General features: G+C 57.7%; 4 protein-coding genes across 6 annotated transcripts in view; 3 read left to right on the top strand and 1 right to left on the bottom strand.

Moving 5' to 3' along the window:
- LAMB3 (laminin subunit beta 3) overlaps window positions 1-8,429 on the bottom strand; it is a 31,395-nt gene extending 22,966 nt beyond the window's left edge. Inside the window, exons 1-3 of one of the 3 annotated variants that reach the window (XM_058856070.1) lie at window positions 8,412-8,429; window positions 1,102-1,189; window positions 93-247 (exon numbers count right to left, since the gene is read on the bottom strand). In XM_058856070.1, the coding sequence (XP_058712053.1) occupies window positions 93-247; window positions 1,102-1,150 (204 nt within the window). In that variant the 5' untranslated portion in view covers window positions 1,151-1,189; window positions 8,412-8,429. Of the gene's footprint in view, window positions 1-92; window positions 248-1,101; window positions 1,190-1,637; window positions 2,249-8,411 lie in introns of those variants that run through there. The other 2 variants (XM_058856067.1, XM_058856069.1) reach the window with 2 other exon arrangements.
- Window positions 8,430-9,093: 664 nt separating this feature from the next.
- G0S2 (G0/G1 switch 2) lies at window positions 9,094-10,281 on the top strand. Its single transcript, XM_058856071.1, has 2 exons — window positions 9,094-9,233; window positions 9,693-10,281. Exon 2 carries the CDS (start codon window positions 9,727-9,729, stop codon window positions 10,033-10,035), a length of 309 nt encoding a protein of 102 aa, XP_058712054.1. The 5' UTR covers window positions 9,094-9,233; window positions 9,693-9,726; the 3' UTR covers window positions 10,036-10,281.
- Window positions 10,282-15,681: 5,400 nt separating this feature from the next.
- Window positions 15,682-20,236, top strand: LOC131587755 (11-beta-hydroxysteroid dehydrogenase 1-like). The gene is made up of 7 exons (XM_058855984.1): window positions 15,682-15,847; window positions 15,947-16,038; window positions 16,645-16,775; window positions 17,995-18,106; window positions 18,705-18,890; window positions 19,408-19,551; window positions 19,950-20,236. Exons 2-7 carry the CDS (start codon window positions 15,951-15,953, stop codon window positions 20,183-20,185), a joined length of 897 nt encoding a protein of 298 aa, XP_058711967.1. The 5' UTR covers window positions 15,682-15,847; window positions 15,947-15,950; the 3' UTR covers window positions 20,186-20,236.
- A 1,480-nt stretch (window positions 20,237-21,716) lies between these two features.
- LOC131587743 (11-beta-hydroxysteroid dehydrogenase 1-like) lies at window positions 21,717-24,684 on the top strand. Its single transcript, XM_058855959.1, has 6 exons — window positions 21,717-21,948; window positions 22,364-22,494; window positions 22,679-22,790; window positions 22,885-23,070; window positions 23,542-23,685; window positions 24,028-24,684. Exons 1-6 carry the CDS (start codon window positions 21,861-21,863, stop codon window positions 24,246-24,248), a joined length of 882 nt encoding a protein of 293 aa, XP_058711942.1. The 5' UTR covers window positions 21,717-21,860; the 3' UTR covers window positions 24,249-24,684.
- Window positions 24,685-24,946: the final 262 nt, after the last annotated feature.

Raw genomic sequence — 24,946 nt, 5'->3', positions numbered from 1 at the left:
TTTGGGATGGATGAAGGCACTGCACCCTGGGGAGGGTGGGATGGATGAAGACACTGCACCCTGGGGAGGTTTGGGGTGAGCAGGGGCTGTACCTGGCCATGGGGTGTGCAGTACGTCTCGGGCTTGCTGAGGCCGCAGGTGGAGGAGGCTCTCAGGTGAGGGGCTCGTCCCAGCAGCAGATCCCCCGGGGGAGGGTAGCAGGCTCCCTGGGAACAGGCTCCCTGCGCTCCCAGGAGCCCTGGGGCAGCTGGAACAGAGGGAAAAGGGATCAGGGCTGTGTCAGGGAGGCACAGACACCAACCAGCCCCATGGAACAGGTTTGCTGCACCAAACCAACCAGCCTGGGACAGGCTCCCCAGTGCATGTCCCAACAAAGAGAAGGGGTTTCACCCCTGAGGTGCCTTTATCTTTTAATAATAAATGTGCTTAGTGCTTTGTACTAACAGTTACTTCCAAAGCACTTCCGTGCCCTGGCCCCAGGGTTTGGGCTGCAGGGATGCTCTGTGCCTTGCCCATCGAACTGGACAGCCCTGGTGGTGTCCCCTCCTCCCAGAGCCAGCCCAGGTTGGTGTCCCCTGGTCCCAGAGCCAGCCCAGGTTGGTGTCCCCTGTTCCCAGAGCCAGCCCTGGTGGTGTCCCCTGGTCCCAGAGCCAGCCCTGGTGGTGTCCCCTGTTCCCAGAGCCAGCCCTGGTGGTGTCCCCTGGTCCCAGAGCCAGCCCTGGTGGTGTCCCCTGTTCCCAGAGCCAGCCCTGGTGGTGTCCCCTGGTCCCAGAGCCAGCCCAGGTTGGTGTCCCCTGTTCCCAGGGCCAGCCCTGGTGGTGTCCCCTGGTCCCAGAGCCAGCCCTGGTGGTGTCCCCTGTTCCCAGAGCCAGCCCAGGTTGGTGTCCCCTGGTCCCAGAGCCAGCCCTGGTGGTGTCCCCTGGTCCCAGAGCCAGCCCTGCAGCTCAGGACAGAGAGCAGCAGCCTCCTGCCAACCCCCAGCTCTAGAATCAACCCCAGGCTCTCTCCTGCTGCTGCTGCTGATGCAAAGCTCCCATCAGCAGCGTTTCTATTTATCCAGCTGGACCCCCGATTTTTGGGAGCAGTGAGTGTGAGCCTTACCCAGCAGCACACACAGTGCCCATGGCCAGAGCTGGCAGCGAGGCTCCATTCGGCCACGGACACACCTGGGGAAGAGTTTGCAGCGAGACTGAAAAGAGCAGAAAACGTCAGTTCAAAAGCTCAGCCCAGGTCCTCCTTCCTTCTCACTTTACAGTGAGATACTTTTAATTAATCTGCACAGAATAACACGGGGGAGGAAATCAAGAATAATGAGGAGGAAAACCAGGTGCTGAAGCTGAATTTGCTGTAAAGCAGCGAGCCCCCGCCCCACGACGGCCGGTGCCAGGTGGGAATGTGGGGCTGGAAGGGATGGGGAGCGCACAGCAGCCCCTAAAGCCCCGGGCCCCCTTTCCAGGCACTCTCTGTGCCCCAGCCCCACCCTCGCCCTGCGCCTCCAGAGTCAACCCAAGCCCAAAGTCTCATTCCAGGAAAAGGAGAAATCCATAAAAACCTGCAGCGAGCGTGTCCCGCAGGGAAAGGAGCCCCCGCCCGGGGGAGGAGATGCTGCAGCACAGCCTGCGGAGCTGGGACCTCACCTGCGGGAGCACAGTGTCCCCGTGTCCCCGAGGTGTCCCCGAGGTGTCCCCGAGGTGTCCCCGCGGTGTTCCCGAGGTGTCCCCGAGGTGTCCCCGCGGTGTCCCCGGCGGGCTCTGAGCTCTGCCCGATCCTCGCAGGCTCTGAGCTCGCAGCTGCCTCGCCCGCACACGAGGTGCTGTGGGCGCAGCGATGATGCAGGAGTGATTCAGGGGTGCCCAGACATCCACACCCTGCTGGCTCACGCTGAGATCCGCCGGCCGGGTTCACTGAGCCCACCTGGGGCTGTCCCGGAGCCACCGCCGGGCTCAGCCCCGGCTCAGAGCGCTCGCCCACCCTGGCGGGCAGGGTTTGCTCAGGGCAGTGTCACCACTGTCACCGCTCAGCTCCATCGGTTCAGAGCTCCTGGAAACAGCAGCGCCACTCTTATCGTTCACTGCAGAGTGAGAAACCTTTAAAAACCTGTGTGAAGTAAGGACTGCTGAGAGCTCAGCCTTCCCCACCACTGCTCTCACTCTGAATTTCAGCTAAAACAGTTTTTCATCCTCAGGAAAACTTCATCGAGCCCTTTCCGTTCACTTCAGTGAAATAACCCCAAAGCCAGCCCCTCTCCCGTGCTGGTGAGGGGCTCAGCAGGACCCGCGGGTGGCTGCAGGTCTCGTGTTGCTCTTGGTGTCACCCCAACACGTCGGTGTCACCCCCATCCCCACCCTGACACAGACACCGAGCTGAGGACCAGCAGCTCCGAGCAGGGGTACACACAGAGCTGGAAAAAGAAATCTTGTCCCTGAGGCTACAGAGAGAGCCGGGCTGAGGTGTGGCACACCTGGGTGTGCCTGGCCAGCAATGCCGTAATGCCGCATTCCTCCTCCCCGCCCGGCACAACGGGGCCAGCAGAAACCCTGGAATGTCTGAAAAGAGAAAGGGAGGAGGGATGAGACCTGCTCCGAGCTGCTCTGCACAGCAGAGCCCCCAGTGTAGCCTCGTGTGAAAAAACTGATCCCACCGACCCCAGACCTGCCAGAGCCAGGTAAAACATCACCTGCGATTCCAGACTCCACAAGTTCAAACAAGAACAAAACTGAGGAAAAGGCTCGTTTACAGAATATCCACTGCAAACCAATGAAAATGGGAAAGGAAAAACGTCAGCTGAGAACGGGTGGGTGCTCAGGGACAGTGAGGATGGGGCAGGGCATCCCTGAAAGCCCAAGGGAAAACCCAAGGCCCTGGTGGGAGTCAGAAGGATGGAACAGCTCCAGGCTGCCTTGTCCAGTGCTGTCCTGGGGTGCAGGGAGGGAATTTTATAGATGGAGATCGAAACTGAGGGTAAAAACACACCACAGCAAATCCAGTGCAAGCTCTGGAGCAATGTGGGATCAGAGGGACAGACAGGGGGATGCTCACAGGGCTCCAGCTCCTCTCCAGCTCAGCCTGTGCCAACCTGTGCCAGGCTGTGCCCACAGCCCTCGGAGGGCTGGGCGAGACATTCCCTGGAAAACAAACAGCATTTCCTGCTGCAGGAGAGCAGCTCTGAGTCACGGGACATCCCCTGCCCCGACAGGACATTGCTGTGCAGAGAGCTCCTGTCCAGGGGCAGATCAGCACAGCTGCTGCTCCCCACGCCAGGCACATCCACAGCACAGGACAGGCTGAGCCTGCGCTGCAGGACAGGCTGCAACGCTCCAGTGCAGCTGATGCTGCAGCTCTGCAGCTCCAGGGTGCAGCACCAGGCCTGAGAGGCAGCAGTGGCATGGAGGGGACAGCTCAGAGGACACTGACCCTGCCACCCTGGCACCCTGGATGGATCTGGCTTTCAGCTGCAAGTCACAGCTCTGGGGACAGGAGGTCATTTTGGAAAGCAAAACCACGGCAGGGTGCAGGACAGCCCTGCCAGCTGGTTGCAAGATTAATGGTATCAGTAATAAAAGAAGTTTTTCTCCACCTAATCTTTTAATTTCCCACTTTAATTCAAACCTGACCAGCAAATCACCTCCTTATTCTAGCAGAGATGATTTAAATCACTGGCTTTGCTAATTACCTTTAAAAGCATTTCAGGAATTCCTGACGAAATTCCAATTCATGTTCTGAAAACCTGCTCTGAGAGCAAATAAAACTTTGAACCAAAACGTCACTGACCTACTTTGTGTTTAAATTGCAATAGCTGTGGGAGCTGGCTCCAAGGTGCAGCAGCCCTGAGAGCCCAGGCTGCCTGTGCAGCCCTGCAGCCCCTGCCCAGTGCCAGCTGCGGGCACAGCTGGAACAGGGCCCGTGCTGCCAGGGAGGGGACAGAGCTCAGGACCTGCTCCACACCCAGCCCAGCGCTGGAGAACAGCAACTGGCCCAGATCCCTTCAACTCCACTTGAGCAAAGCAAAGGCTCAGGATTTGCCCTAAAATTTTCTTTTTTCCCCCCAGCTCCTTTCCCCACCCCACGGAGTTGCCCCAGGATGGGTGGGCACGGACCCCCCGTGTCCCCCGTGGGGCAGGAGGGGCTGGGCTGCAGAGCCCCCAGGAGCAGGGACACGGAGCAGAGCTGGCAGGGCACAGCCTGGCACGGTGCCCGCTTCCCACCGGGACCTTGAGAAAATTATCCTTGCAGGGGAACAGCGTTATTTTTGTCACGTCCCCGATTTCTAAACAGGAAAATATTCCATTAGGAAAGCGGCCAGCTCCCCTTTTGGCTTTTCCAGGCAGTGGAATGGAGGGGTCTGTGCAGCCCTGGTGCAAAGCCCCCCACAGGCTCCCCCTGCAGCAGCCAGGGCAGAAGTTTAAATGAATGGGGCATTTAGGAGCCCCCTTTAAGCCCCAGATTGTCCCCGTGTGTGACACGAAGGAGACGCTGTTTGCTGCTCCTGCCTGCCAGCCCCAGCCTCCCCCAAATGCTGCAGCTGGAACAAAGCTGTGGCTGTGCACGGGCTTTGAGCTGCCAGGACCTGAGGCTGGTCCTGTCTTTGCTGCCCTCCCTGGCTGGGCACAGCCCCTGGAGCTCCCACTCACAAAGCCCAGCAGTGCCCGAGCCCTGCCCGCCCATGGGGCAGAGGGGCAGCAGCTGTGCCCAGTGCTCCTGCCCAGGCTGTGCCACATCCAGGGAGCCACAGGCAGGGGCTCAAGGTCCCCTCCAGGAGACAGGACAACACTGGGTACCTGTGGCTGTGCCTCTGTGACCTGTCCAGGGCAGCAGCCGCTCCTCAGACACCGCAGCAGAGCAGGTCACCACCGTGACCAGGTCACCACGGCCCGGCCACGTGGCCAGAGCTGTGTTCACCCTGTGTCCATCACAGCCCAGGGGAGGCTCCCCTGGGCCCAGCCCAGCAGGCCCAGCTGGGCTAATGGAAGCAAACCTGCATTGTTTTACTCATTTTCAATAGGACAGACCTTTAATGTGCCTTGCTGGGCTTTAGGGCTCCCTTTCCTTTCTCTGTCCTTACTCCCTCCAGGATTTCAGGGTGACACCACCTACAGCAGCTTGTGCCCCAGCGGGTCAGATGTCCTGGAAATCTCCTGGAGCTTCCTATGGGGCTGTTCTGGCAGGAGGAGCAGCTCCCTTTCCCTCTCAGCCCCTTTCAGGGCAGCTCTCCTCCCCGAGCCTCCAGCACGCACCCTCGGCGTGGCCAGCGCCTGCCGTGCCCCTGCCCGGGCTGGAACGTGCCAGCCCCGGGACAGGGAAACCTGAGCTGAGGCACCTGGAGCCCTCCCCAGGGCCAGGAGCCAGCCAGGGCAGCTCTGCCAGCATTCCACCCCAAAAGCATTGCCCTGGTTCTCCTCACTCCAGCCAGGGCAGCTCTGCCACTGCTCCATCCCAAAAGCATCCCCCTGGTTCTCCTGTCCTCACTCCAGCCAGGGCAGCTCTGCCAGCATTCCACCCCAAAAGCATTGCCCTGGTTCTCCTGTCCTCACTCCAGCCAGAACAGCTCTGCCACTGCTCCATCCCAAAAGCATCCCCCTGGTTCTCCTGTCCTCACTCCAGTCAGAACAGCTCTGCCACTGCTCCATCCCAAAAGCATCCCCCTGGTTCTCCTGTCCTCACTCCAGTCAGGGCAGCTCTGCCACTGCTCCATCCTGAGAGCATCCCCCTGGTTCTCCTCACTCCAGCCAGAACAGCTCTGCCACTGCTCCACCCTGAGAGCATTGCCCTGGTTCTCCTCACTCCAGCCAGGGCAGCTCTGCCACTGCTCCATCCCGAGAGCATCCCCCTGGTTCTCCTCACTCCAGCCAGGGCAGCTCTGCCACTGCTCCATCCCGAGAGCATCACCCTGGTTCTCCTGTCCTCACTCCAGCCAGAACAGCACTGCCAGCACTCCATCCCGAGAGCATCCCCCTGGTTCTCCTCACTCCAGCCAGAACAGCTCTGCCACTGCTCCATCCCGAGAGCATCACCCTGGTTCTCCTCACTCCAGCCAGAACAGCTCTGCCACTGCTCCATCCCAAGAGCATCCCCCTGGTTCTCCCCGCACAGAGCCAGGGCAGGATCAGGCTTGGCAGCGGCGGCTGCAGCTCAGCATCACCTGCACCCTCCTCCAGACAAGGCCAAGCAGATTCCCACGAGCTGAGGAGCCTCATCCCCTCCTCATCCCCATCCCAGCCTCCCCTCCCTGCGAGATTGAGGTTAAGCTGTGGCTGCTGACGTTGCTTTGCTCTTCCCCCCGATGACGATGACGTTCAACTCCTGCAGCTGCCCCAGCCACAAAGCCCTGTTTAATCGAAGTTGTGATTAAACCTGACAAAATCCTCGCACAGACTCCCCGAAATAAGATTTGCAACAGCTAAAATTAGTCTAATTGAGTGTTAATCATTAATCGTTTTATCCACACTTAATTAAATTTAAATGTCCACACAAGGAGCTTGCATAGACTTTGTTACTGAAATCTAAACCAAAATTGAATTAAATGTTGTTAAATTAGATCAACACAATCTGAGTGCTGCTATGAGAAGTGTTTGCCAGAGATGATTATCATCTGATTGGTTAATGCTCAAAATTATCCTGAGCTCTGTGTTATCCCAAAAGCTTCAGCTCTCGGTACACTGGGAATGCATGCACACCTCCATCAGTGTTTAATGAACAAAAATACCCTTCACAGCCCTCAGGAAAAGACTTGCAAACATCAGGTTCAGCAGGCAACAAAACCCCTGCCTGGAAAAAAACCAAAACCAACCAAAAATGGATTTTCTAGGTGAAATGTCACGGTTCCAGCAGTTCCCAGTGGCCTTTGTGTCAGGGGCGGGTGCGGCTCAGGCGCTGCTGCCGGGGCTGCCCTGGGGGCTGGGAAGGGTCAGCGCAGGGACCCCAAAGAGCCGGAGGGGGGAGAGCTGACCTGGAGCTTCCCCTGTCTGCTCGCTGTCTCCTCCAGCTAGCTTTTCTCCAAAGGGCATTTTTCTGAGTGTTGCAGAAGAGAGAAAACACAGCCCGAACTCAGGAATCAGCTGCACCCTCGGCTGCCAAGTTGGCAGGGAAGATAAGGACCCTTTATTTAAAGTAAAAAACCCCAGACGCTGAGGAGGGATAGACAAGTCTTTAGCAACTTTTACAGCCGGTCTTGCAATACAATTTCCTAAGCAGACTCAAAACTTGCAAAAAAAAAACCCGAATTTTCAGCAGAAAAGCATTTCCTTGGAGCGCTGTGCTGCGGGACGTGCGGGATGTGAGGAGCCAGGGCTGACTCAGTGCCCCACAAAACCCACCAGGGGAAAACCCCACAAATTCAACCTTTTGGGGCGGGTCAGCAGCAGGGAACCGAGAGGAGGAGGAGGAGGCAGGGGAGGGAGGAGGGAGGAAGGAGGACATTCCTCACCTGCAGGGGCAGGAGGGGCACACACAGCACCAGCCGTGCCCTTCACAACATATTTCCTTCTCAGAGAGCTTCCCCTGCGTGGGCTGAGGCAAAGCCCAGCTCGGGGCCATCACATCCACATCCCCTGTGCCACAGGACCTGTCTGCTGGGGACAGGGCTAAGGGAACCCCCCTCCTTCCCTCCCTGCTCTGGGGACAAGCTCCCTTCATCTCCAGGTGCTCTGGGGGCTGCCTGCGCCTCTCTGGGGATCCAGGCTCCTTTAGAGCATCCTTTGAAGGCTCCCTCTGAGCTTTTCCTCCTTCCACGTGCACCAACCTCTCCCTAAACTTGCTGCAACAACATCAGTTTATATTTTAATGTCTATACACTGCCCAGCAGAGCAATCCCCATCATCTCAGCCACATGGATCAGCCAAGAGATCTGTCCCTGAGCGCATCGTCTGCTGCAAATCCCAACAACTTCTTGTGGCTTGAGCAGCTCTCTGGGCTCAGCAGCTGCTGGGATGTGCATGGAATGCACGGGATTCCTGCAGCCAGAGCCGGACCCTGCAGCCCGAGCAGATGGTGATGATGATGATGATGATGATGATGATGCAATCGTTCTTGCACCATCAGTAATGCCGGGGGTTATTGGTGCAACAATCCCTGGCTGCGGGCCAGGCAAGCAGAGCCTCCTGCTGCTGGCCAGGGTGAAACAGCAGCGACCTGCAGGTGCCACAAGGGGTGGCACACGGGGGTGGCACAGGAGCGACACACGGGGGTGACACAGGAGCGACACACGGGGGTGACACAGGAGCGACACACGGGGGTGACACAGGAGAGACACACGGGGGTGACACACGGGGGTGACACACGGGGGTGACACAGATTCAGCTTCAAGTGCAGGGAAAGTGAAGGATGGGTCCTAAATTGATGTAACTTCCTCCGGCTTTGGAGTTTCCAGTTGTGTCACTGCCAGGAAATCGGGGTCCGTGGGGCTGCAGAATCACCTGCAGACACCTCGCACAAACACCGGCACACTCGGCCTGGGGGACGCCGCATTTTCTGCATTTTCTGCATTTTCTGCATTTTCTCGCCCCCTCCCCCGCGGGAATGGCAGCAGGGCAGGGACATTTTGCGGAGCTGGATCCAAACGCTGCCCTGTTCTGGGAGCTGTGGATACAGACCCTGTCCCTCCCTCCCAGGCAAACAGCAAAGCTTCTATGAACATATCAAATATTGATTGCTGAAGCAGGTACAGAGCTGCACAGCAAGCCAGGCATCAGATCTCTGGTTGGAGAATTAGACTGAGACGATTATGGGGATTTCTTTTTGTTTGGAGGGGGTAAAAACACAAGTGTTTTGAGAGAAAAAGGAGAAATGGAAGGAGGGATAGGAAAACACGAGGAGAAACGGAAGGAGAAAGAAATGGAATGAGGAATAGAAGGAGAAATGGAAGGAGGAGATAAAAAGAAAAATAAGAATAAAATTTTTACAGAGGTGGGGAGGAAAGGGTTTAAAAAAAAAATAAAATTAATAAATAAAAAAAAAGCGTTTTTTTTTTCCGTCTGGCCGGATTAGAGGCAGGACCTGCCAAGAGGCGGGGGGGGCCAGGCTGGCCCGAGCTCCGGCCCCGCTCCCGGCCCGGCCCCCGCCCGCCCCGCCAGCGATAAAAGGCGGCGGCGGCGGCCCCGGGCAGCAGCTGCAGCGGAGCGGCCGCGACAGCGACAGCGACACCGACAGCCACAGGCACAGCCACAGACACAGCCCGGCCCCGCAACAACACCGCAGCGCTCACCGCAACACAGCCCGGCCCAGCAGCAACACCGCCGGTAAGGGCTGAGAGGGGATGCGGGGGGATGCGGGGAGATGCGGGGGGATGAGAGGGGATGAGAGGGGATGGGGACGCTGCGCAAAACGCGTGGGACAAACAGTGTGTGCCCCTCTCCGCAGCTGGACAGGGTCTGCTCGGTCCTGGACAGGGTCTGCTCGGTCCTGGGGAGGGTCTGCTCGGTCCCGGGCAGGGTCTGCTCGGTCCCGGGCAGGGTCTGTTCGGTCCCGGGCAGGGTCTGCTCGGTCCTGGGCAGGGGCTGCTCGGTCCCGGGCAGGGTCTGCTCGGTCCTGCGGCACCGCGGGGACACGGTGGGTCCGTTTTCCTGAAGCAAACCTTCAGCAAATATCCCCGATCCCCATTTGAGCACAGCCGGGGGTCTGCGGGCAGCTCAGGGAGCCCGGAGGGCTCTGCCTCCACAGCAGCTGGATTTAACTCACCCCTCTCTCTTCTCTTGCAGAACTGACACCTGAACCCACTGCAGTAAAACCGAGATGGAAACCATGCACGAGCTGATCCCCTTCGCCAAGGAAATGCTCAGCCAGAAGCCCAACAGGAAGATGGTCAAGCTGTACATGCTGGGCAGCGTGCTGGCGTTCTTTGGGGTGGTCATCGGGCTGGTGGAGACCGTCTGCAGCCCCTTCAGCTCCGAGGCCAGGCTGGAGGACGAGGAGGACAAGAAGCAGCCGGCGGCAGCCCGGGAGCAGCGGCTGCAGCAGAAACGGGAGGATTTGGTGCTGGAAAAGGCCAAGGCAGCCCCGGCTCTGCAGAGGGCTCTGGTGACCCGGCACCACGCGTCCTAGGCCGGCCCAGCACCGCACAGACTCTGCCCGCACAGCTGCTCCCAGCACCAAGAGAACGCTCGGCTGAAGGATGCTGCACGTGTGAGACTCGCCAGAAGTGAAGGGTTTTATTTGCTGCTGTGCAGCAGTGGGGAAAAATACCTTTTGTTGGTATAAAGCTGTGCACGATGCACAGCGTGGTTTCTTATTTTTCTTACGGACGCATTTTACACCATTTTGCAAGATCAATAAATATTTTATACGGTACCACTGCTCTCTCTTGCCGCGTTTATTTTCAAAGCCTTCTCGTGCTGATTTGCAAAGAGGTTTTGCTCACACCTCTGGCTCCTTTTGTGGGGAGGGGGGGACTTAGGGGACAGAGGAGGAGGGGGCTGCCCCCTCCCCATGAATCCCAGTGAGGCTGCTCTGGGGGTCTGTCTGTCTGTCTGTCTGTCTGTCTGTCTGTCTGTCTGTCCCTCTGGCAGCTGCTCCTTCCCGAAGGGGCCAGCTGGGGAGGAGGTGGCACTTGTGTCACACGAGCTGGAGGTGGGGCTGTACCGCGGGGTTATCTGGGTTCAGTGGCACAGATTTGTCTCTGCCATGGCCACGTCTGCACAGAACTGCTCTAAAATAAATCAAAACCCCATTCTCGCCCCGGCACTCCTCCAACAGGCTCCAGCTGCTGCACAGCTAAAGATCTTAAAGACAAAACCAAAAGCTTCGTGCCTTTCCTGGGAGCTTTCACCAAGCCAGCACAGACACCTGATTGTGCAGAGTAACTTCGTCTGCCGGTGTCACAGATGGAAAAACACGGAGATGGCACAGTCAGGCTGGGGGGTGTGGAAATGTTCCAGGCTTCAGGCTCTACTCAGAGCCCTGCCAGGATCATTCGAGGACTTTCACCTATTTAAAACATGTTCTGGGGCTTAGCAAGAATCTGTTGCATTTGGGACTGTGTCATGTCAGTCAAATAAAGTCTCCAGGCAGCCACAGCTGAGTGATCCTGACCACACTGGAGAGGGGAGGGAGGGAAACAGGCCCTGCCAGTGCTGAGCAGGGCAGAAAATCCTCTTTTATGTGCTCAAAGATACCCACAGGGCAGGGGGAGTAGCAGGATACACACCTTGCACAGAAACTGGGAGCTGCACCAGCAATGTGCCTCTCTCCAGCTAAAAGCAAACCAAGGGGGCCAAAAACTGGCTCATGGAAAATGAAAATCCCTTGCCAGACCTCAGTACCCAGTGCCCAGCTCCTCCCAGAGCTGCACAAGGTAAGATCAGGACCTGAAAATACCAGAATGTGGCTGAAGTTCACTATTCCCTTTTCATAATACATAACCCACAATTCATTTTGTTGACAACGATTTCTGTCACCAGAACAGAGTGGAAAAAGAATCCTCCCAGTATCTGCACCAAAACTCTGCTCAAGCTTTATATCAACTCTAAAGTACCTTTTCCTCAATTAAAAGTATAATTTAAATAGCCTTTGAGAATTACTTCATTTAGCCTGTAACAAACCCTTTTGTCTCTGGCAAGGCTGAACAAGCACCCCTCACTGATCCCAATGGAAGGTTCATGGGAAAGGAGGAGAATTCAGACCCAAAGGAGCCATCAGCCGAGGAGTGTCCATTGTCCTGCCCATTCCAGCCTCAAAGGAGGTTTTCCATTTCCAGCAGGGCCTCGGGGAAGGCTGGGCTGGAATTCCCTGGGCACAGCTGGGATGGAGCAGGGAGCTGTGGCTGTGTCAGGTCGGGTCTGTCCTGCAGCAGGGTCAGGGCGAGGTGACAGTCACAGCCCAGGGCAGCCGGGAGCTCTCAGCTCCCCAGAGCAGCGCTCCTGCACAAGCTCCAGGTGTCTGATCCTCGGGAAGGGAGGACAGGGAGCTCGGGGGGCTCCAGCTGAGCCCTCCAGGCTGGCCCCAGCACTCCTGGCTGCAGACCCCAGCTTTGCCTGCCCTGCTGCCCACACCTCCTCTTGCCAGGGTTCCGACCCCGGGGTCACGGGCTTAAGGCAAAGAGGGTTGTGAGCAGTCAAAATAGCTGCTGCTAAGACAGCTAAGGGGATTAGACAGCCAAAGGCCAGCCCCGCTCCAGCAGGCACCCCGGGCAGTGCTGCCCTGCAGGGGACGAGCCTCAGGTGGCCACCGGGCACGGCCACTGGGCCAGCCCAGGCTGCAGGACAGCCCTGCCCTCTGTCACCTCCCCAGGGACCACAGACACCTGGGGCAGCTCTGGCTCCCTGCACAGGGGGAATCAGATGAGGATTAATCACACATTTCACCACAATGACCACGTAAAGTCGTGTTTAAGCCACGCAATGGGACTGGGTGAGCCCTTGGACACGGCTCCAGCGGGGATGGGGGACAGAGCAGCCCAGCACAGGGCAGGGAAAGGCTTCAGCAAAACTTCCCATCTTTAAAGGCCAGCCAAACCTGCAGCACAGCCAGGGACACAACAGCATCCCCCAGCACTCAGCACCATCCCCACAGCCCCCGGGTGAAGCACAAAGACAAAGCTGAATGGTAAACACTGGGGCAGGGCAGAGAGAAACCAGATGGGATGAGGCACACAGGACCAGGGAGCGGCTGGGGACAGCAAATGGAGCATTTCAGGATGAGTTAAACACAGATCCTGAGGGACAAACTCCTGGGGAGAGCCACACATTGCCCCAGGGCTGAGTTACATTGCTGGCTTTGCATGAGGTGGATTTCTGTTCTTCTCACACTTGTCTGAATCTGCTTTATTCCAACCTGTAAACGTGGCACTTTCCTGGTACATTAAATCCTCAGGAAAAATGCAGCTGGCACAAAAGCCAGTGAGTTTTTGTCTGTACCCATCTTTTCAAAGATCTGATTTCAGCCTGGAGCTGTCATCCAGCCCCTCAGGAGCAGCAGCCCTCCCCTCCCAGCTCAGCCACTTCAAAGGCAGGAGCAGAATGTCTCCATGGAGTCCTCACTCGCTATTTGCAGTGTGGACACTGGATATTCCAGGGGCTGCCAGGCTAAATTTAGGGGTGCAGATAAGAATATCAGCCTCAGGCACCCAGCTCCAAGGGCACCGGGAACATGGACAGCAGCCAAGGCTCAGAGCAGACACAGGTCCAACAATGAAATTTCAAGGCAGCAATTCCCAGTTTGGTCACATAGGGAAAAAACACAGATTGAGGGCTTGGAAATGACTTAAACATCACATTATTTTCTCTAAAGCAGCAGAGAGCAGAAATGTGATGTCAAAGCAAACCAAACCCATCCTACAATCGTCTCCTCTCCCTCGGGACTGGGAGTGCATTTCCAGGGCTGTAGCTGTGACAGCCATGGGCTTCTGCAGGATGTAAAAGTAGAAAGGTAGAACTGAGGGCAGCCCTTTATATCATGATGGTCCTGTCTGTAAAGAAAGGAATTAGAGCTGTGTTCATGGCAAAGGGACAGCTGGGTAGGAAAGACAGAATTTTAATGTCTTTGAGACAAAGGAAAGCAAGAGGAGAGAGGGGAAAAAAAAAAGAAAAAGGGAAGTCCTCTGCATTTGACCATGATTTGACAGTGATTTGAAAAAAGCCAAATAGCACTCAGAAAAGGGAAAAAAAGCAGCAGTATCCAGATTGCTGCCAAGTGTTTTTGAGTCTTGGAGCTGCCTGCACAAACCTGCCCGAGCCTCAGCCGTGCCCTGGAACGCGCTCCCTGCAGGGGCTCTCCCAGCTCCCCTCTCCCACTCTGCAGAACAAGTTTCCTTCCCAGATTCCTTTCCTCCTGGCAGAAAGCCCCTCGAGCAGAGCCACAGGAGCATCCCCAGCTCAAGGCACAGGGTGGGGAGGGATGAGCAGGGCAGCACAGCTCACTCCAGGCTCCGTCACTGGGCACAGCTCCGGGCTCTGCCCCACCAAGGCTGGGAGCAGCCGGGATCACAAAACCCTTCCTCACCAGCCTTTCCTGCCCCCCTCTCCCCGCCCCCAGGAAAAAGTTCAAAACAAGTTCTTAAGTTGCAGACAGGAAAAGGAAGCCAGAAAAAGCCGTGAGTGGGAGTGAGGAGCAGCAGCACCCTGGAGGGGAGCTGGGAGCAAACCCTGTGGCCAGAACCTCTGCCCCGCTCCCTTCCACACACCAAACAGCACCAAAACTGCTCATACAGGAAACCTGGGCTCACTTCTGACCAAAATATTCCATAGTTCAGTCCTTTATTAGCAGCTGCTTCACAAAACCCAACCCATCCCCGCAATCCTCATCACCATCAGCAAGGCAGGGCAGCACCAGCTCTGGGATCTCTCAGAGCCTCCAGCCCCACATCCCCTGGTGCCACCACGGAGCAAAGAGCACCATCCCTTCCCCTGACACTTGCAGATGGTGCACAAAGGTTGGTGCTTATTGCTTTACTAATGCCAGTAATAAACTAAAATATCTTGAAAAGAGCCTCTCTCTCTGCCGGCCGCAGACAAGATCCCAGCTGAGATACAGTTAATTACTTCATTTTCTTTCCTTTTCCAGAGCCAAGGAATGAAATGGTTGATTTCACTCCATGATCACAACCCAAGCTCCAAGCAAAGGGAGGCAGGAAAAGCAGTGACAGCACCGGTGTTACCTGACCAAGCGTGGGCTGAGTGCTTCTTATCAGAGGGAAAGTTAGACTGGAGTGGAAAGGCAGAAAAGGAAAAAGACATCCACAAAGCAGCAGCAAGGCTGCACTACCAGGCACACCACTGAATTAAAGCACATGGATTTTAAATATGTAATATGAGGGGATAAAACACATTAAACAATTCTATCTGCTTCTGTTTGAGAGAGACAAGCAGAGTGCTGTGCCCACAGAAATCAGAACCACAGAGCAGCTGCCATGCAAACACAGCTTTTGTCCCAGCAGAGAAGGCTGGCTGGGCAGTTCCAGGAGCTCCCAGAGCATTTCCCCATCACTGGTGCTGTGGGATGGAGATCCCAGCCCCAGACCAAAGCTGGGATATGGTTTATCCCTGTGGCACAAGATCCACAGCACTGAATTTGCTGCTGCTGAGGTTTGAGGAGCTCCAGGGGGTTCTGTGGGTTTTCCTCAGGATTACATTCATCTAAAAGTCAGAACAAAGCTCTTGCAAAACCCAAAGGAGGAACTGTGGCAGCAAGGCCACTGATTTCTCTGCAGGAAACACATCTGGTGTTTCCCTGCAAACCTCCCCGTGCCCCTTGGGGCTGAGGTGGCTGCACCCCACAGATGGGTCCAGCTCCCTCGTCTGCTCACAGCCAAAAAAACAGAAAAAGAGGTTAAAAACTCAGTCCTGCCTCAGCAGAGCATTGCTGGGGCTCCTTGGGGTGCAAGGTGCTGCTGAGTCCCCACTGCCAGCAGCCCAGGGGCAGGAGCAGCCCAGGGGCAGGAGCAGCTCGGGGCAGGAGCAGCCCAGGGGCAGGAGCAGCCCAGGGGCAGGAGCAGCCCAGGGGCAGGAGCAGCCCAGGGGCAGGAGCAGGAGCAGCCCAGGGGCAGGAGCAGGAGCAGCCCAGGGGCAGGAGCAGCCCAGGGGCAGGAGCAGCTGTGGGTGTCCCCCTGCCACAGCCAGCTCACATCCCAGGACCCACAGGAGTGAAGGACAATGTTTAACCACCTGCACTGGGCTCCCTCTGATGTTCTCCAAGTGAAACTTGATGCTGCTCAGCAAAGACACACCTCTTCCAGGGTGTTGTGCAAAATTCTGCATTTTAACGTAGGACAGGAAATATGAAAAGAGGTGGGCAGAAGCCAAACAGCCCCGCTGGCCAGGCCGAGCAGCAGGGAGCAAAAACCAAAGGCTTTGCTTGGCTTATCCATCCACCCACCCGTGATTTTCCAGGGCTTTGGAAGCTGCAGCTCCTGCACTAACAGGTTTTTAAAGGGTCACATTGCTGCTTCCCTCAGGAGCAGCTCTGCAGAGGCTTTTTTGTTCCTTCCTTCTGTCTCACGCTGTATTTCCTGACTCCACAGTGGGATGGGTCGGTTGCAAAAGATTCTCATTCCCTTTCTGGGATTGGTTTTGGCCTTCTGGTTCTATTCTGCGAGGGACACTTTCAAACCGGGTAAGTATCCAAAGTGAATCTGTCTTTAGGGAAAAAACTACCAAAAGGCACATTTGGGTGTTTTGGATAGAAACCGGACAGAGCTCGGACCAAGCCACGTCCGAGCCTCTGTCGGTGGCAGAAACTGGAAAGCTGCTTTAACAAAGATTTGAAAGCAAACTGAGCAAGGACTATGCAGAAAATCCTCCCAAGGGAGCAGGTGGGGCAGGGGGTGAGAGGGAGAGGGCACCGAGCCCTCCATTTTCCTGCGTGCAGGAAAAGAGCTCATAAACGGGGCTTGGAAATGTTAGAGTTTAAGTCTGGAGCCCGCACTCAGTGGATTGTTTTTATTACAGGATAGTTGGGGCGTTGATAAATTGTGCCCTGGCTTGTGGAAAAAGCTGCTGGAAGAGTCCAGCGCTGTCCCTGTGTCCCTGCATTGTGCAGCAGCTCCACAGCTTTTTCCAGGAGATGGGAGAGCCCTGCTGGTGCCGGGTGCACTCGCAGGCTCCTTTACCTTCCAATTAATGGCTGATTCCAAAGGGCACTCTGAGATTTGTTTTTATTAGGTTTTGAGGTATTCTCTAATAGCATTTGGGTGTCTGAGATGGCTGTGCCCTGGTGCAGAGATGCTGCGAGGGAAGCGTGTGATCGTGACGGGAGCCAGCACGGGGATCGGGGAGCAGATCGCCTATCACCTGGCACGGATGGGATCCCACGTCCTGCTCACCGCCCGCACCGAGGCCAAGCTGCAGAACGTAACCAGCCCAGACACCCTCACATGGACACAGCAGGGCTCACACGGCCATGGCAGGGCTCACACGGACACAGCAGGGCTCACATGGACACAGCAGGGCTCACATGGACACAGCAGGGCTCACACGGACACAGCAGGGCTCACATGAACACAGCAGGGCTCACACGGACACAGCAGGGCTCACATGAACACAGCAGGGCTCACATGAACACAGCAGGGCTCACATGGACACAGCAGGGCTCACATGAACACGGCAGGGCTCACATGAACACAGCAGGGCTCACATGAACACAGCAGGGCTCACATGGACACAGCAGGGCTCACATGAACACAGCAGGGCTCACATGAACACGCCAGGGCTCACACGGACACAGCAGGGCTCACACGGACACAGCAGGGCTCACATGAACACAGCAGGGCTCACACGGACACAGCAGGGCTCACATGAACACAGCAGGGCTCACACGGACACGGCAGGGCTCACATGAACACAGCAGGGCTCACACAGACACAGCAGGGCTCACACAGACACAGCAGGGCTCACATGAACACAGCAGGGCTCACATGAACACGGCAGGGCTCACACAGACACAGCAGGGCTCACATGAACACAGCAGGGCTCACATGAACACAGCAGGGCTCACACAGACACAGCAGGGCTCACATGAACACAGCAGGGCTCACACAGACACAGCAGGGCTCACATGGACACAGCAGGGCTCACATGAACACGGCAGGGCTCACACGGCCATGGCAGGGCTCACATGGACACAGCAGGGCTCACATGAACACGGCAGGGCTCACACGGTGACTCCAGGGCTCTCACGGACACGGGGAGGGGACCCCCATCACAGGCACAGGCACATGGCCACAGCCCTGCCGTGCTCTGGGAGCTCTGCACACCCAGCAATCCCCTCCTGCAGCACCCTGCACGTTCCCGTGTCCGAGGTGATGCACACACATCCCCACACACCCTCATTCCACGGGGCTGAGGCTCCTGCTCCCCTGCACACCCGCAATTCCAGCTCAGCCTGCACGCGGCAGCAGCCAGACCGCCCCGGGTAACGCGCTCACCCAGGGAATCACCTTCCACGCTCCCCTTGAAGCTCCCAAGGCTCCAAACACACTCCCAAAGCCCCAAAGCGCTGGTTTGAGGTGGGGAATACGCCAGGGAGCTCAGGGTGGGTGGGGAGGGGGCTGCTGAGCGCGCTGTCGTGCAGGTGGTGCGGAGGTGCCTGGAGCTGGGAGCAGCCTCGGCGCGGTTCGTCAGCGGCACCATGGAGGACACGGCCTTCGCCCAGCACGTGGTGAGGGAGGCCCAGACCTCGCTGGGTACGTCTGCAACCTGCTCTGCACAGCGCCAGCAGCTCGGCCTGGCCGTGCTTTTTGCCACGTGCGAAATAAAAGTGAGGGAGATGGGGCAAGACGGGAAAAATTCCCCCCTGATTCTGCCCTTTGCAGCCCTGCTCCTCTGCCTGCATTGCTGCCTCTCAAACTGAACTGCGCTCTCGATTTCAGCTCTGTGGGCTCCTGGCAGCCTGTTGCAGTATCACAGCCCCGGATTTCATCAGCCCGCTGCCGGGGTCTGGAGGATCCGGTGGCCCCGGCCACTGCGGCCATGGGTCACGGCTCAGAAATGCACCAGCCCAGCTCCGTGTGGAGCACTCCCCTCCCTCCCCGGCCCACAGGCAATTCAGGGGTGATCTCCCTTGGGCCATGGGATTTGCATGTTGAACTACAAAAATATATCACAACAAAATATTTACTGGCAGCCACCATCCAGGCTGTATCCCTGCTCTGGAGATAACAGGCCACAGCTCTGACCCAAAAACCTGATTTCCTTGGATTACACTTACTCTGCTCCCAGAAAATGTTTTGCTTGTTGCAGCCCTCTCCCCCCCAGCACTAATGCCCATTTTTCTGTTTACAGGAGGCCTTGACATGCTGATCCTGAACCACGTCGGTGCATCCTACTTTGGCTTTTTTGATGGGGACGTTGAGCACGTCCGAAAGCTCCTGGAAATCAACTTCCTCAGCTACGTGGCCATGACCACGTCAGCCCTGCCCATGCTGAAGGAGAGCGAGGGCAGCATTGTGGTGGTTTCATCCATGGCAGGTGAGTGGGCAGTGTCACCAGGGACCCACTCCAAAGGCACCTGGGCTCATTTGTCAGAGCACACACAGAGACCCCAGGTGTCCTACAGGAGCCATAAATACTTCACACTAAAACCCCACCTAAACCAGCCCCAGTGCCCATCAATTCTCTTGATGGAATTTGTTTTCCACTCAATCCAATCGCCCCGTTTTGGTTTTTGACCAGTGCTGCAGTTTAACCCCATACATTGGGCAGTGTTCTGGTGATCAGCTCGGTGGCCAGAGACAAGAGTTTCAACTTTGCTCTGTCTTTCCCCTCTGAGGGTTTTGTGGGTTGCCCTGAGCAGAGATGTGAGCCATGGCTTTGGCCTTAAGAGCTGGAAGCCAACAAGAATATTTGTAAGGCTGCTGTTCAGGTGCCAGGATGACACTTCACTGCAGATTCCCTTTGGGTAAAATACTGTCTCTGATGAAGGGCAAAAGAGAGGCTCAGGCAGAGCAGCCTCGAGTGCTAACACAGAACTTCGCTCTGTGTCCAGGTAAAGTCGGGTTTCCCTTTACCGTCCCCTACTCTGCGACTAAGTTTGCCCTGGATGGATTTTTCAGCTCCCTGAGGCAGGAATTCACCATTCAGAACATTAATGTTTCCATCACGCTCTGCATCCTCGGCTTCATCGATACCGGTAAGAGCAGCTCTGTTCTGTCCCTGCTCAGGGCTGAGCATCCCCCTCCCGGCTCCTTCTCCCGCCCTCCTCTGCCACCACCCCACCCTTTCCCACTGCTGCAGCATCTCTGGGGTATCCCAAAAATCTCTGCCACCAAAAAACAGCCTCAAAACTCATTTACTTCCCCACGCCACATAAACCCGGGTTTACAGGCTGGCACAGCCCAACATCCCCTCGGGTGCCCACTCTCCCGCATCCCCGGGGTTCCCCACATCCCCGGGGGTCCCCACATCCCCGGGGGTCCCCGCATCCCCGGGGGTCCCCGCATCCCCGGGGATCCCCGCATCCCCGGGGTTCCCCACATCCCCGGGGGTCCCCGCATCCCCGGGGGTCCCCGGTTCTGACCCGGTCCCCAGAGCGCGCAGTGCGCGCTGCCGCGGAGGTGCTGCGGGAGCGGCCGGCACCGCGGGACGAGTGCGCGCTGGAGATCCTCAAGGGAGCAGCGCTGCGCCGGAGGGAGCTCTACTACCGCTACAGCTCCACACGGCTGCCGCTGCTGCTGCGGGACTGCGCCGCGGAGCTGCTCGATTACCTGGTGCGGAGCCGCTACCGCCTGCCCGCGCCCCCCGGCGCCCCCCGCCCGCCGCACTGAGCCGCGGCCACCGCCAGGGTCCCGGGCACCCGCGGTTCTGTCCGGCACCGGCACCGGCACCGCGATGGTTCCCGGGCATCCTCCGGTCCTGTCCGGCACCGCCACTGAGAGGGTTCCCGGGCACCAGCGGTCCTGCCCGGCACCGCCAGGGTCCCCGGGCATCCTCCGGTCCTGTCCGGCACCGCCAGGGTCCCCGGGCATCTGCGGTCCTGTCCGGCACCGGCACCGCGAGGGTTCCCGGGCACCCCCCGGTTCTCCCCGGCACCGGCACCGCCAGGGTCCCCGGGCACCCCCCGGTCCTGTCCGGCACCGCCATCGAGAGGGTCCCCGGGCATCCTCCGGTCCTGTCCGGCACCGCCAGGGTCCCGGGCATCTGCGGTCCTGTGCGGCACCGCCACCGAGAGGGTTCCCGGGCACCCGCGGCCCTGCCCGGCACAGCCAGGGTCCCCGGGCATCCTCCGGTCCTGCCCGCCACCGCCACCGCCACCGGGAGGGTCCCGGGCACCCCCCGGTCCTGTCGGCACCGCCAGCCCCGGTCCTGTCGGCACCGCCACCCCAGGTCCTGTCCGGCACCGCCACCGAGAGGGTCCCCGGGCACCCCCCGGTCCTGTCGGCACCGCCAGCCCCGGTCCGTGATGCGCTGGCGGCACCCGCAGGGACAGAGCGGGCCCTGCAGCGGCGGCTCCGTGCTCTGCTCGCCCCGCCCAGCCGCGCAATTATTAAAATTACTAATTATTAAAATAATTGTTAAATAAAGTGTACTAACCGGACAGCTCTGCGTGTGCTGGCGGGGTTTTATCGCCTTTCGCAGCTGATCATGGGCACAGCTCCCCTGGGCACTGCCAGGGATCCGGGGGCATCCCGCCTAACCAAAGAACAATTCCTTCCTAATTCCTCTCCTTACTCCAAGATCACCTGCACAAAGCAGCACACACAGAGTGGGTCCTGCCCTTTAAACTGTCAGAAAATCACCCTCAAACCCATTTGCCATCAGCAGACACTGAGCACTATCACAACACTGGGACAGCTGAAGAACTTTCCTATTCATCCACTTGGTTCTTTCACTGCATTTTGCAGCCCAGGGATTCCTCAGCAGTTTTTAGGGGTAAGAGCCCCCCAACAAACTGCCAGTATTATTTATACCCATGGTGATGTCCCAGAGGATAAAGCAGAACCCCCATTAAAGATTGGAAAATGAAACCTCTGCCAGCCCTGCTCTCTCCAGATATTGCTGTGAACCTGCACAACAGGGAGCGCTGATCAGTAAATCCTTGTGGCAGCCAGCGAGGAAGGGAAGGGCTGCTCCTGGTTTAGATGTGGAGTGGGGAGAGAGGGATGTGCAGTCGTCCCACAGATGTGTGCTCTGAGGGGACACTGCTGTCACAGACTCTGTGCAGCTGGAAGCTGTGCGGTGCCTTCAGCACTCACACAAAGCACACCTGGCACTCCTGGCAGGCCAAGGGTGCAAAGGGACAGCCTAAAGTCCAAAGCCACACGCTTCACTAGGTTAATGTTTGCTAAATCACCGGCAGGGCAAAGAAAAGGTCCAACAGATACCAGCAAACCTGTGTGAGATAAGAACCAGCTCAAAACTTCCCGGCCCCATTTGCAACCTCCAGCCACCTTCACCTCCCCGTGGGGCCCATCTCCCTCCTGCCTGTACCTCTGCAAAGGGATGGGATTGCTCCTGAAGATTTTCATCCCTTTGCTGGGAGCAGCTCTGGCCTTTTATTTTTATTCAGCACCTGAGAACTTCAGTGAAGGTAAGTCCTGGCAGAAACTGGCTTTACAAACACAGCAAGGCACTGCCAGAGGGGCACAGGAACCTGCCAGAGTCAGAGCGGGAGGGCTGGGAGGGCACCCAGCCCCTGGGCAAGGGGTCAGAGCACAGGGAAAACTCGTGGAATTCCACTGCCTCCGCTGGGACACACTGGCTGACCTCTGTAAATGACTTATTTGGGAAACAAGCAGTTTCCCCACTTTAAACATTCCATCCTTTCATCGCTCAGCTCTCACCGCTCCCTGGCCAGGTCGGGTGCTCCCCCCCAAGCCGGGGTTAGGGATCAGACTCCAGCGGGGTCTGACGAGGCTGGCAGGGACAGAGAGGAGCTGCAGTGTCCCCGAGCAGAGGGACAGCCAGGGCTGTGCCAGCTCTGAGCTCGGCGCCCTCCTCCGCAGAGATGCTCCGGGGGAAGCGGGTGATCGTGACGGGAGCCAGCAGCGGCATCGGGGAGCAGATGGCTTATCACCTGGCTCACATGGAGGCCCACCTGCTGCTCACGGCACGGACAGAGGCCAAGCTGCAGAAAGTAAACGGCGAGCAGGGCGTGCTGGGCTGGCTGTGGATATTCACCCCAGCCCCGGCACACCCGCTACCCTCCAGAGCCACCCCAGGGCTCCCCCAGCACCAGCCCTGTCTGGTCCAGGACAGGAGCAGCCCGGGATGGGGGTCCCGTGCAGGGGAGTCCATCCCACCCCGTTCTGTCCCCCCAGGTTGTGGAGCGATGCCTGGAGCTGGGTGCTGCCTCCGCCCGCTACATCAGCGGCTCCATGGACAGCCCCACCCTGCCCCAGGAGCTGCTCAGGGAGGCTGAGAACACCTGGGGTAGGTCCCGTGGAGCTGCCCCTCCTCACCCCTCCTCACCCCCGGCCTCCAGGAGGGGCCTGGCGTGCAGGTGACAAACCTGCTGTGTCCCCAGGTGGCCTGGACATGCTCATCCTGAACCACATCGGCCACAGCGGCTTCACCTACTTCAGCGGGGACGTGGGCCACGTCCGACAGCTCATGGAGATCAACTTTGTGAGCTACGTGGCCTTGGCCACGGCTGCCCTGCCCCTGCTGAAGGAGAGCGAGGGCAGCATTGTTGTGGTTTCATCCATAGCAGGTGAGCTCACAGCCCTTCCCTGGGATCCCTGCCCAGACTCTTCGTCAAGGGACAGGGTCAGGACCACAAGCCGAGAGCTGGGACTCAGGGTCAGCAGATGATTTACATCTTTGGTGCACAGTTTCCTCTGGGAAATTTATATTTTGTCCTGTCAGTGTCTTGGCTCCCTCTGATCCCCCTCACACGCTGCAGTGCAGGTGATTTCACGTCTTGAACACACATTTGCAATGTGGGCATCTCTGCAGGGTACAGGAGCAGTATCAGCTGCACTGGGGCACTTTGTGCCACGTTACATTTTAAACGTTCCTGTGTGCGTTTATTTCTCTCAAGCATTCATGACAGCTCATTCCAACACCCTAAATCCCAGCAGCTCCCAAAATCCCTGCAGCTACTGGCAGGGCAAGAGGAAGGGAGAGCTGTGCAGCCTGGTGCCTGCCCAGCAGCTGAACCCCAGCTCTGTCTCTGCTCCAGGCAGAATTGCCGGCCCTTTTACTGCTCCCTATTCCGCAACCAAGTTCGCCTTAGATGGATTCTTCAGCTCCCTGAGGCAGGAGCTCATCATAGACAAGGTCAATGTTTCCATCACACTCTGCATCCTGGGCTACATCAACACAGGTAAGCTCAGCCCAGCAGGCGCAGCCAAGCTGAGCCCACCACCCCTGCCTGGTCCTGCCCTGCTCTGCCACTGCTGCTGGAGCCTCCTCCCACGGGGTCTGTGGAAACAGGACCCAACTCCTAAAAAACCGTGGCCTGAGGCCTTTGCCGTCCTCTCAGAGAACTCAGGGGAGGAGGTCCTGCTGCCACTCGAGAGGTGGAAAGGGAAGAACATTTTATGATTGTTATTTTCACTGTTGTAAGCCTTGTTAAACAGGTGTGATCTGCAGAGTTTGTGGGTTTGAGGGTGCCCCAGACACCTGAGTGAGCCCCAGCTGACACTGTGACCCTGTCCCCCCCCAGAGAGCGCCGTGAGCGCCGTGTCACACGTTATCCCGGACACGCCGGCCCCGAAGGAGGAGTGTGCCTTGGAGATCATCCGGGCAGGAGCCCTGCGCCGGCGGGAGCTGCACTACCCGCCCCGGGCCGTGGGCAGCACGCTCCTCGCACACAGCATCGCCCCGGAGCTCCTGAACTCCCTCATCCGCAGCAGCTACCGCGTGGAAAACGTCAGGAGAACGTAGTCCTGGGACTGTGCTGGGACACCTGGGGCCAAGCAGGAGCCAGCTGGGCGCTAACCCGGCTGCCTGGGCACCCTTCCCACACCTCTGCTGACACCCTGGGGCAGGACGCTCCAGGAGTCTGTAACGCAGCACAGAAATGTCCTTTTTAGTAATGGACTCTTGTAAAGGGCTGTTTCCAACCAGGAAAGAGAAGCCCTGCAGCAGCAGCACCTGCTGCCAGTGTCCTGCTCACCAGCAGGGTTCCTGCTCAACCTGCAGAAATGGTTCCCTCTGGAAAGCCACCGAGGCAGCTGAGCTGAGCCCTGCCCAGAACCAGGGTTTGGGCCAAGCAGCACAAACCACCCAAAGCCATGAGAGAGTCTCTGAATCTGGAGATTTTCTGTCACACATCCCTTGCATGCTGGTCTTTGTAAAAATAAATCCCACGTTACTTTGAGACCTCTGCTTTTCCGGGTGTTCCTTCTCCACGTGCACAAGCAGGGAGCCCTTCTCGGTACCCAGCTGGCTAAACCGACCTCCTCCCCATTTGCATTAACGGAGCTTTCACTTCTCTAAAGACCTTAATGAATTTCTGCCATTCCTGACCTCTCCTCAGCTGCCAAAACACACTTTTTTTCCTCTTTTCAATCTGCAAGAAGCCTTAAAATAATAGCATTACTGTACTTCCCTAAGTCTGGATTTCTCTGCCCCAAAGCCGC

Source organism: Poecile atricapillus, chromosome 23, assembly GCF_030490865.1.
Source record: "Poecile atricapillus isolate bPoeAtr1 chromosome 23, bPoeAtr1.hap1, whole genome shotgun sequence".
In the NCBI taxonomy this organism is placed as follows: Eukaryota; Metazoa; Chordata; class Aves; order Passeriformes; family Paridae; genus Poecile; species Poecile atricapillus.
This window is presented reverse-complemented; position numbering and strand designations above follow the sequence as displayed.

Coding starts and splice junctions, on each gene's coding strand:
- G0S2 (XM_058856071.1), top strand. CDS start 9,727: ATGGAAACCATGCACGAGCTGATCCCCTTCGCCAAGGAAATGCTCAGC.
- LOC131587755 (XM_058855984.1), top strand. CDS start 15,951: ATGGGTCGGTTGCAAAAGATTCTCATTCCCTTTCTGGGATTGGTTTTG. Junction 16,776..17,994: donor CCGAGGCCAAGCTGCAGAAC/GTAACCAGCCCA, acceptor GCTGTCGTGCAG/GTGGTGCGGAGGTGCCTGGA. Junction 18,891..19,407: donor GGTGGTTTCATCCATGGCAG/GTGAGTGGGCAG, acceptor CTCTGTGTCCAG/GTAAAGTCGGGTTTCCCTTT.
- LOC131587743 (XM_058855959.1), top strand. CDS start 21,861: ATGGGATTGCTCCTGAAGATTTTCATCCCTTTGCTGGGAGCAGCTCTG. Junction 21,949..22,363: donor ACCTGAGAACTTCAGTGAAG/GTAAGTCCTGGC, acceptor CCTCCTCCGCAG/AGATGCTCCGGGGGAAGCGG. Junction 22,791..22,884: donor GGAGGCTGAGAACACCTGGG/GTAGGTCCCGTG, acceptor CTGTGTCCCCAG/GTGGCCTGGACATGCTCATC.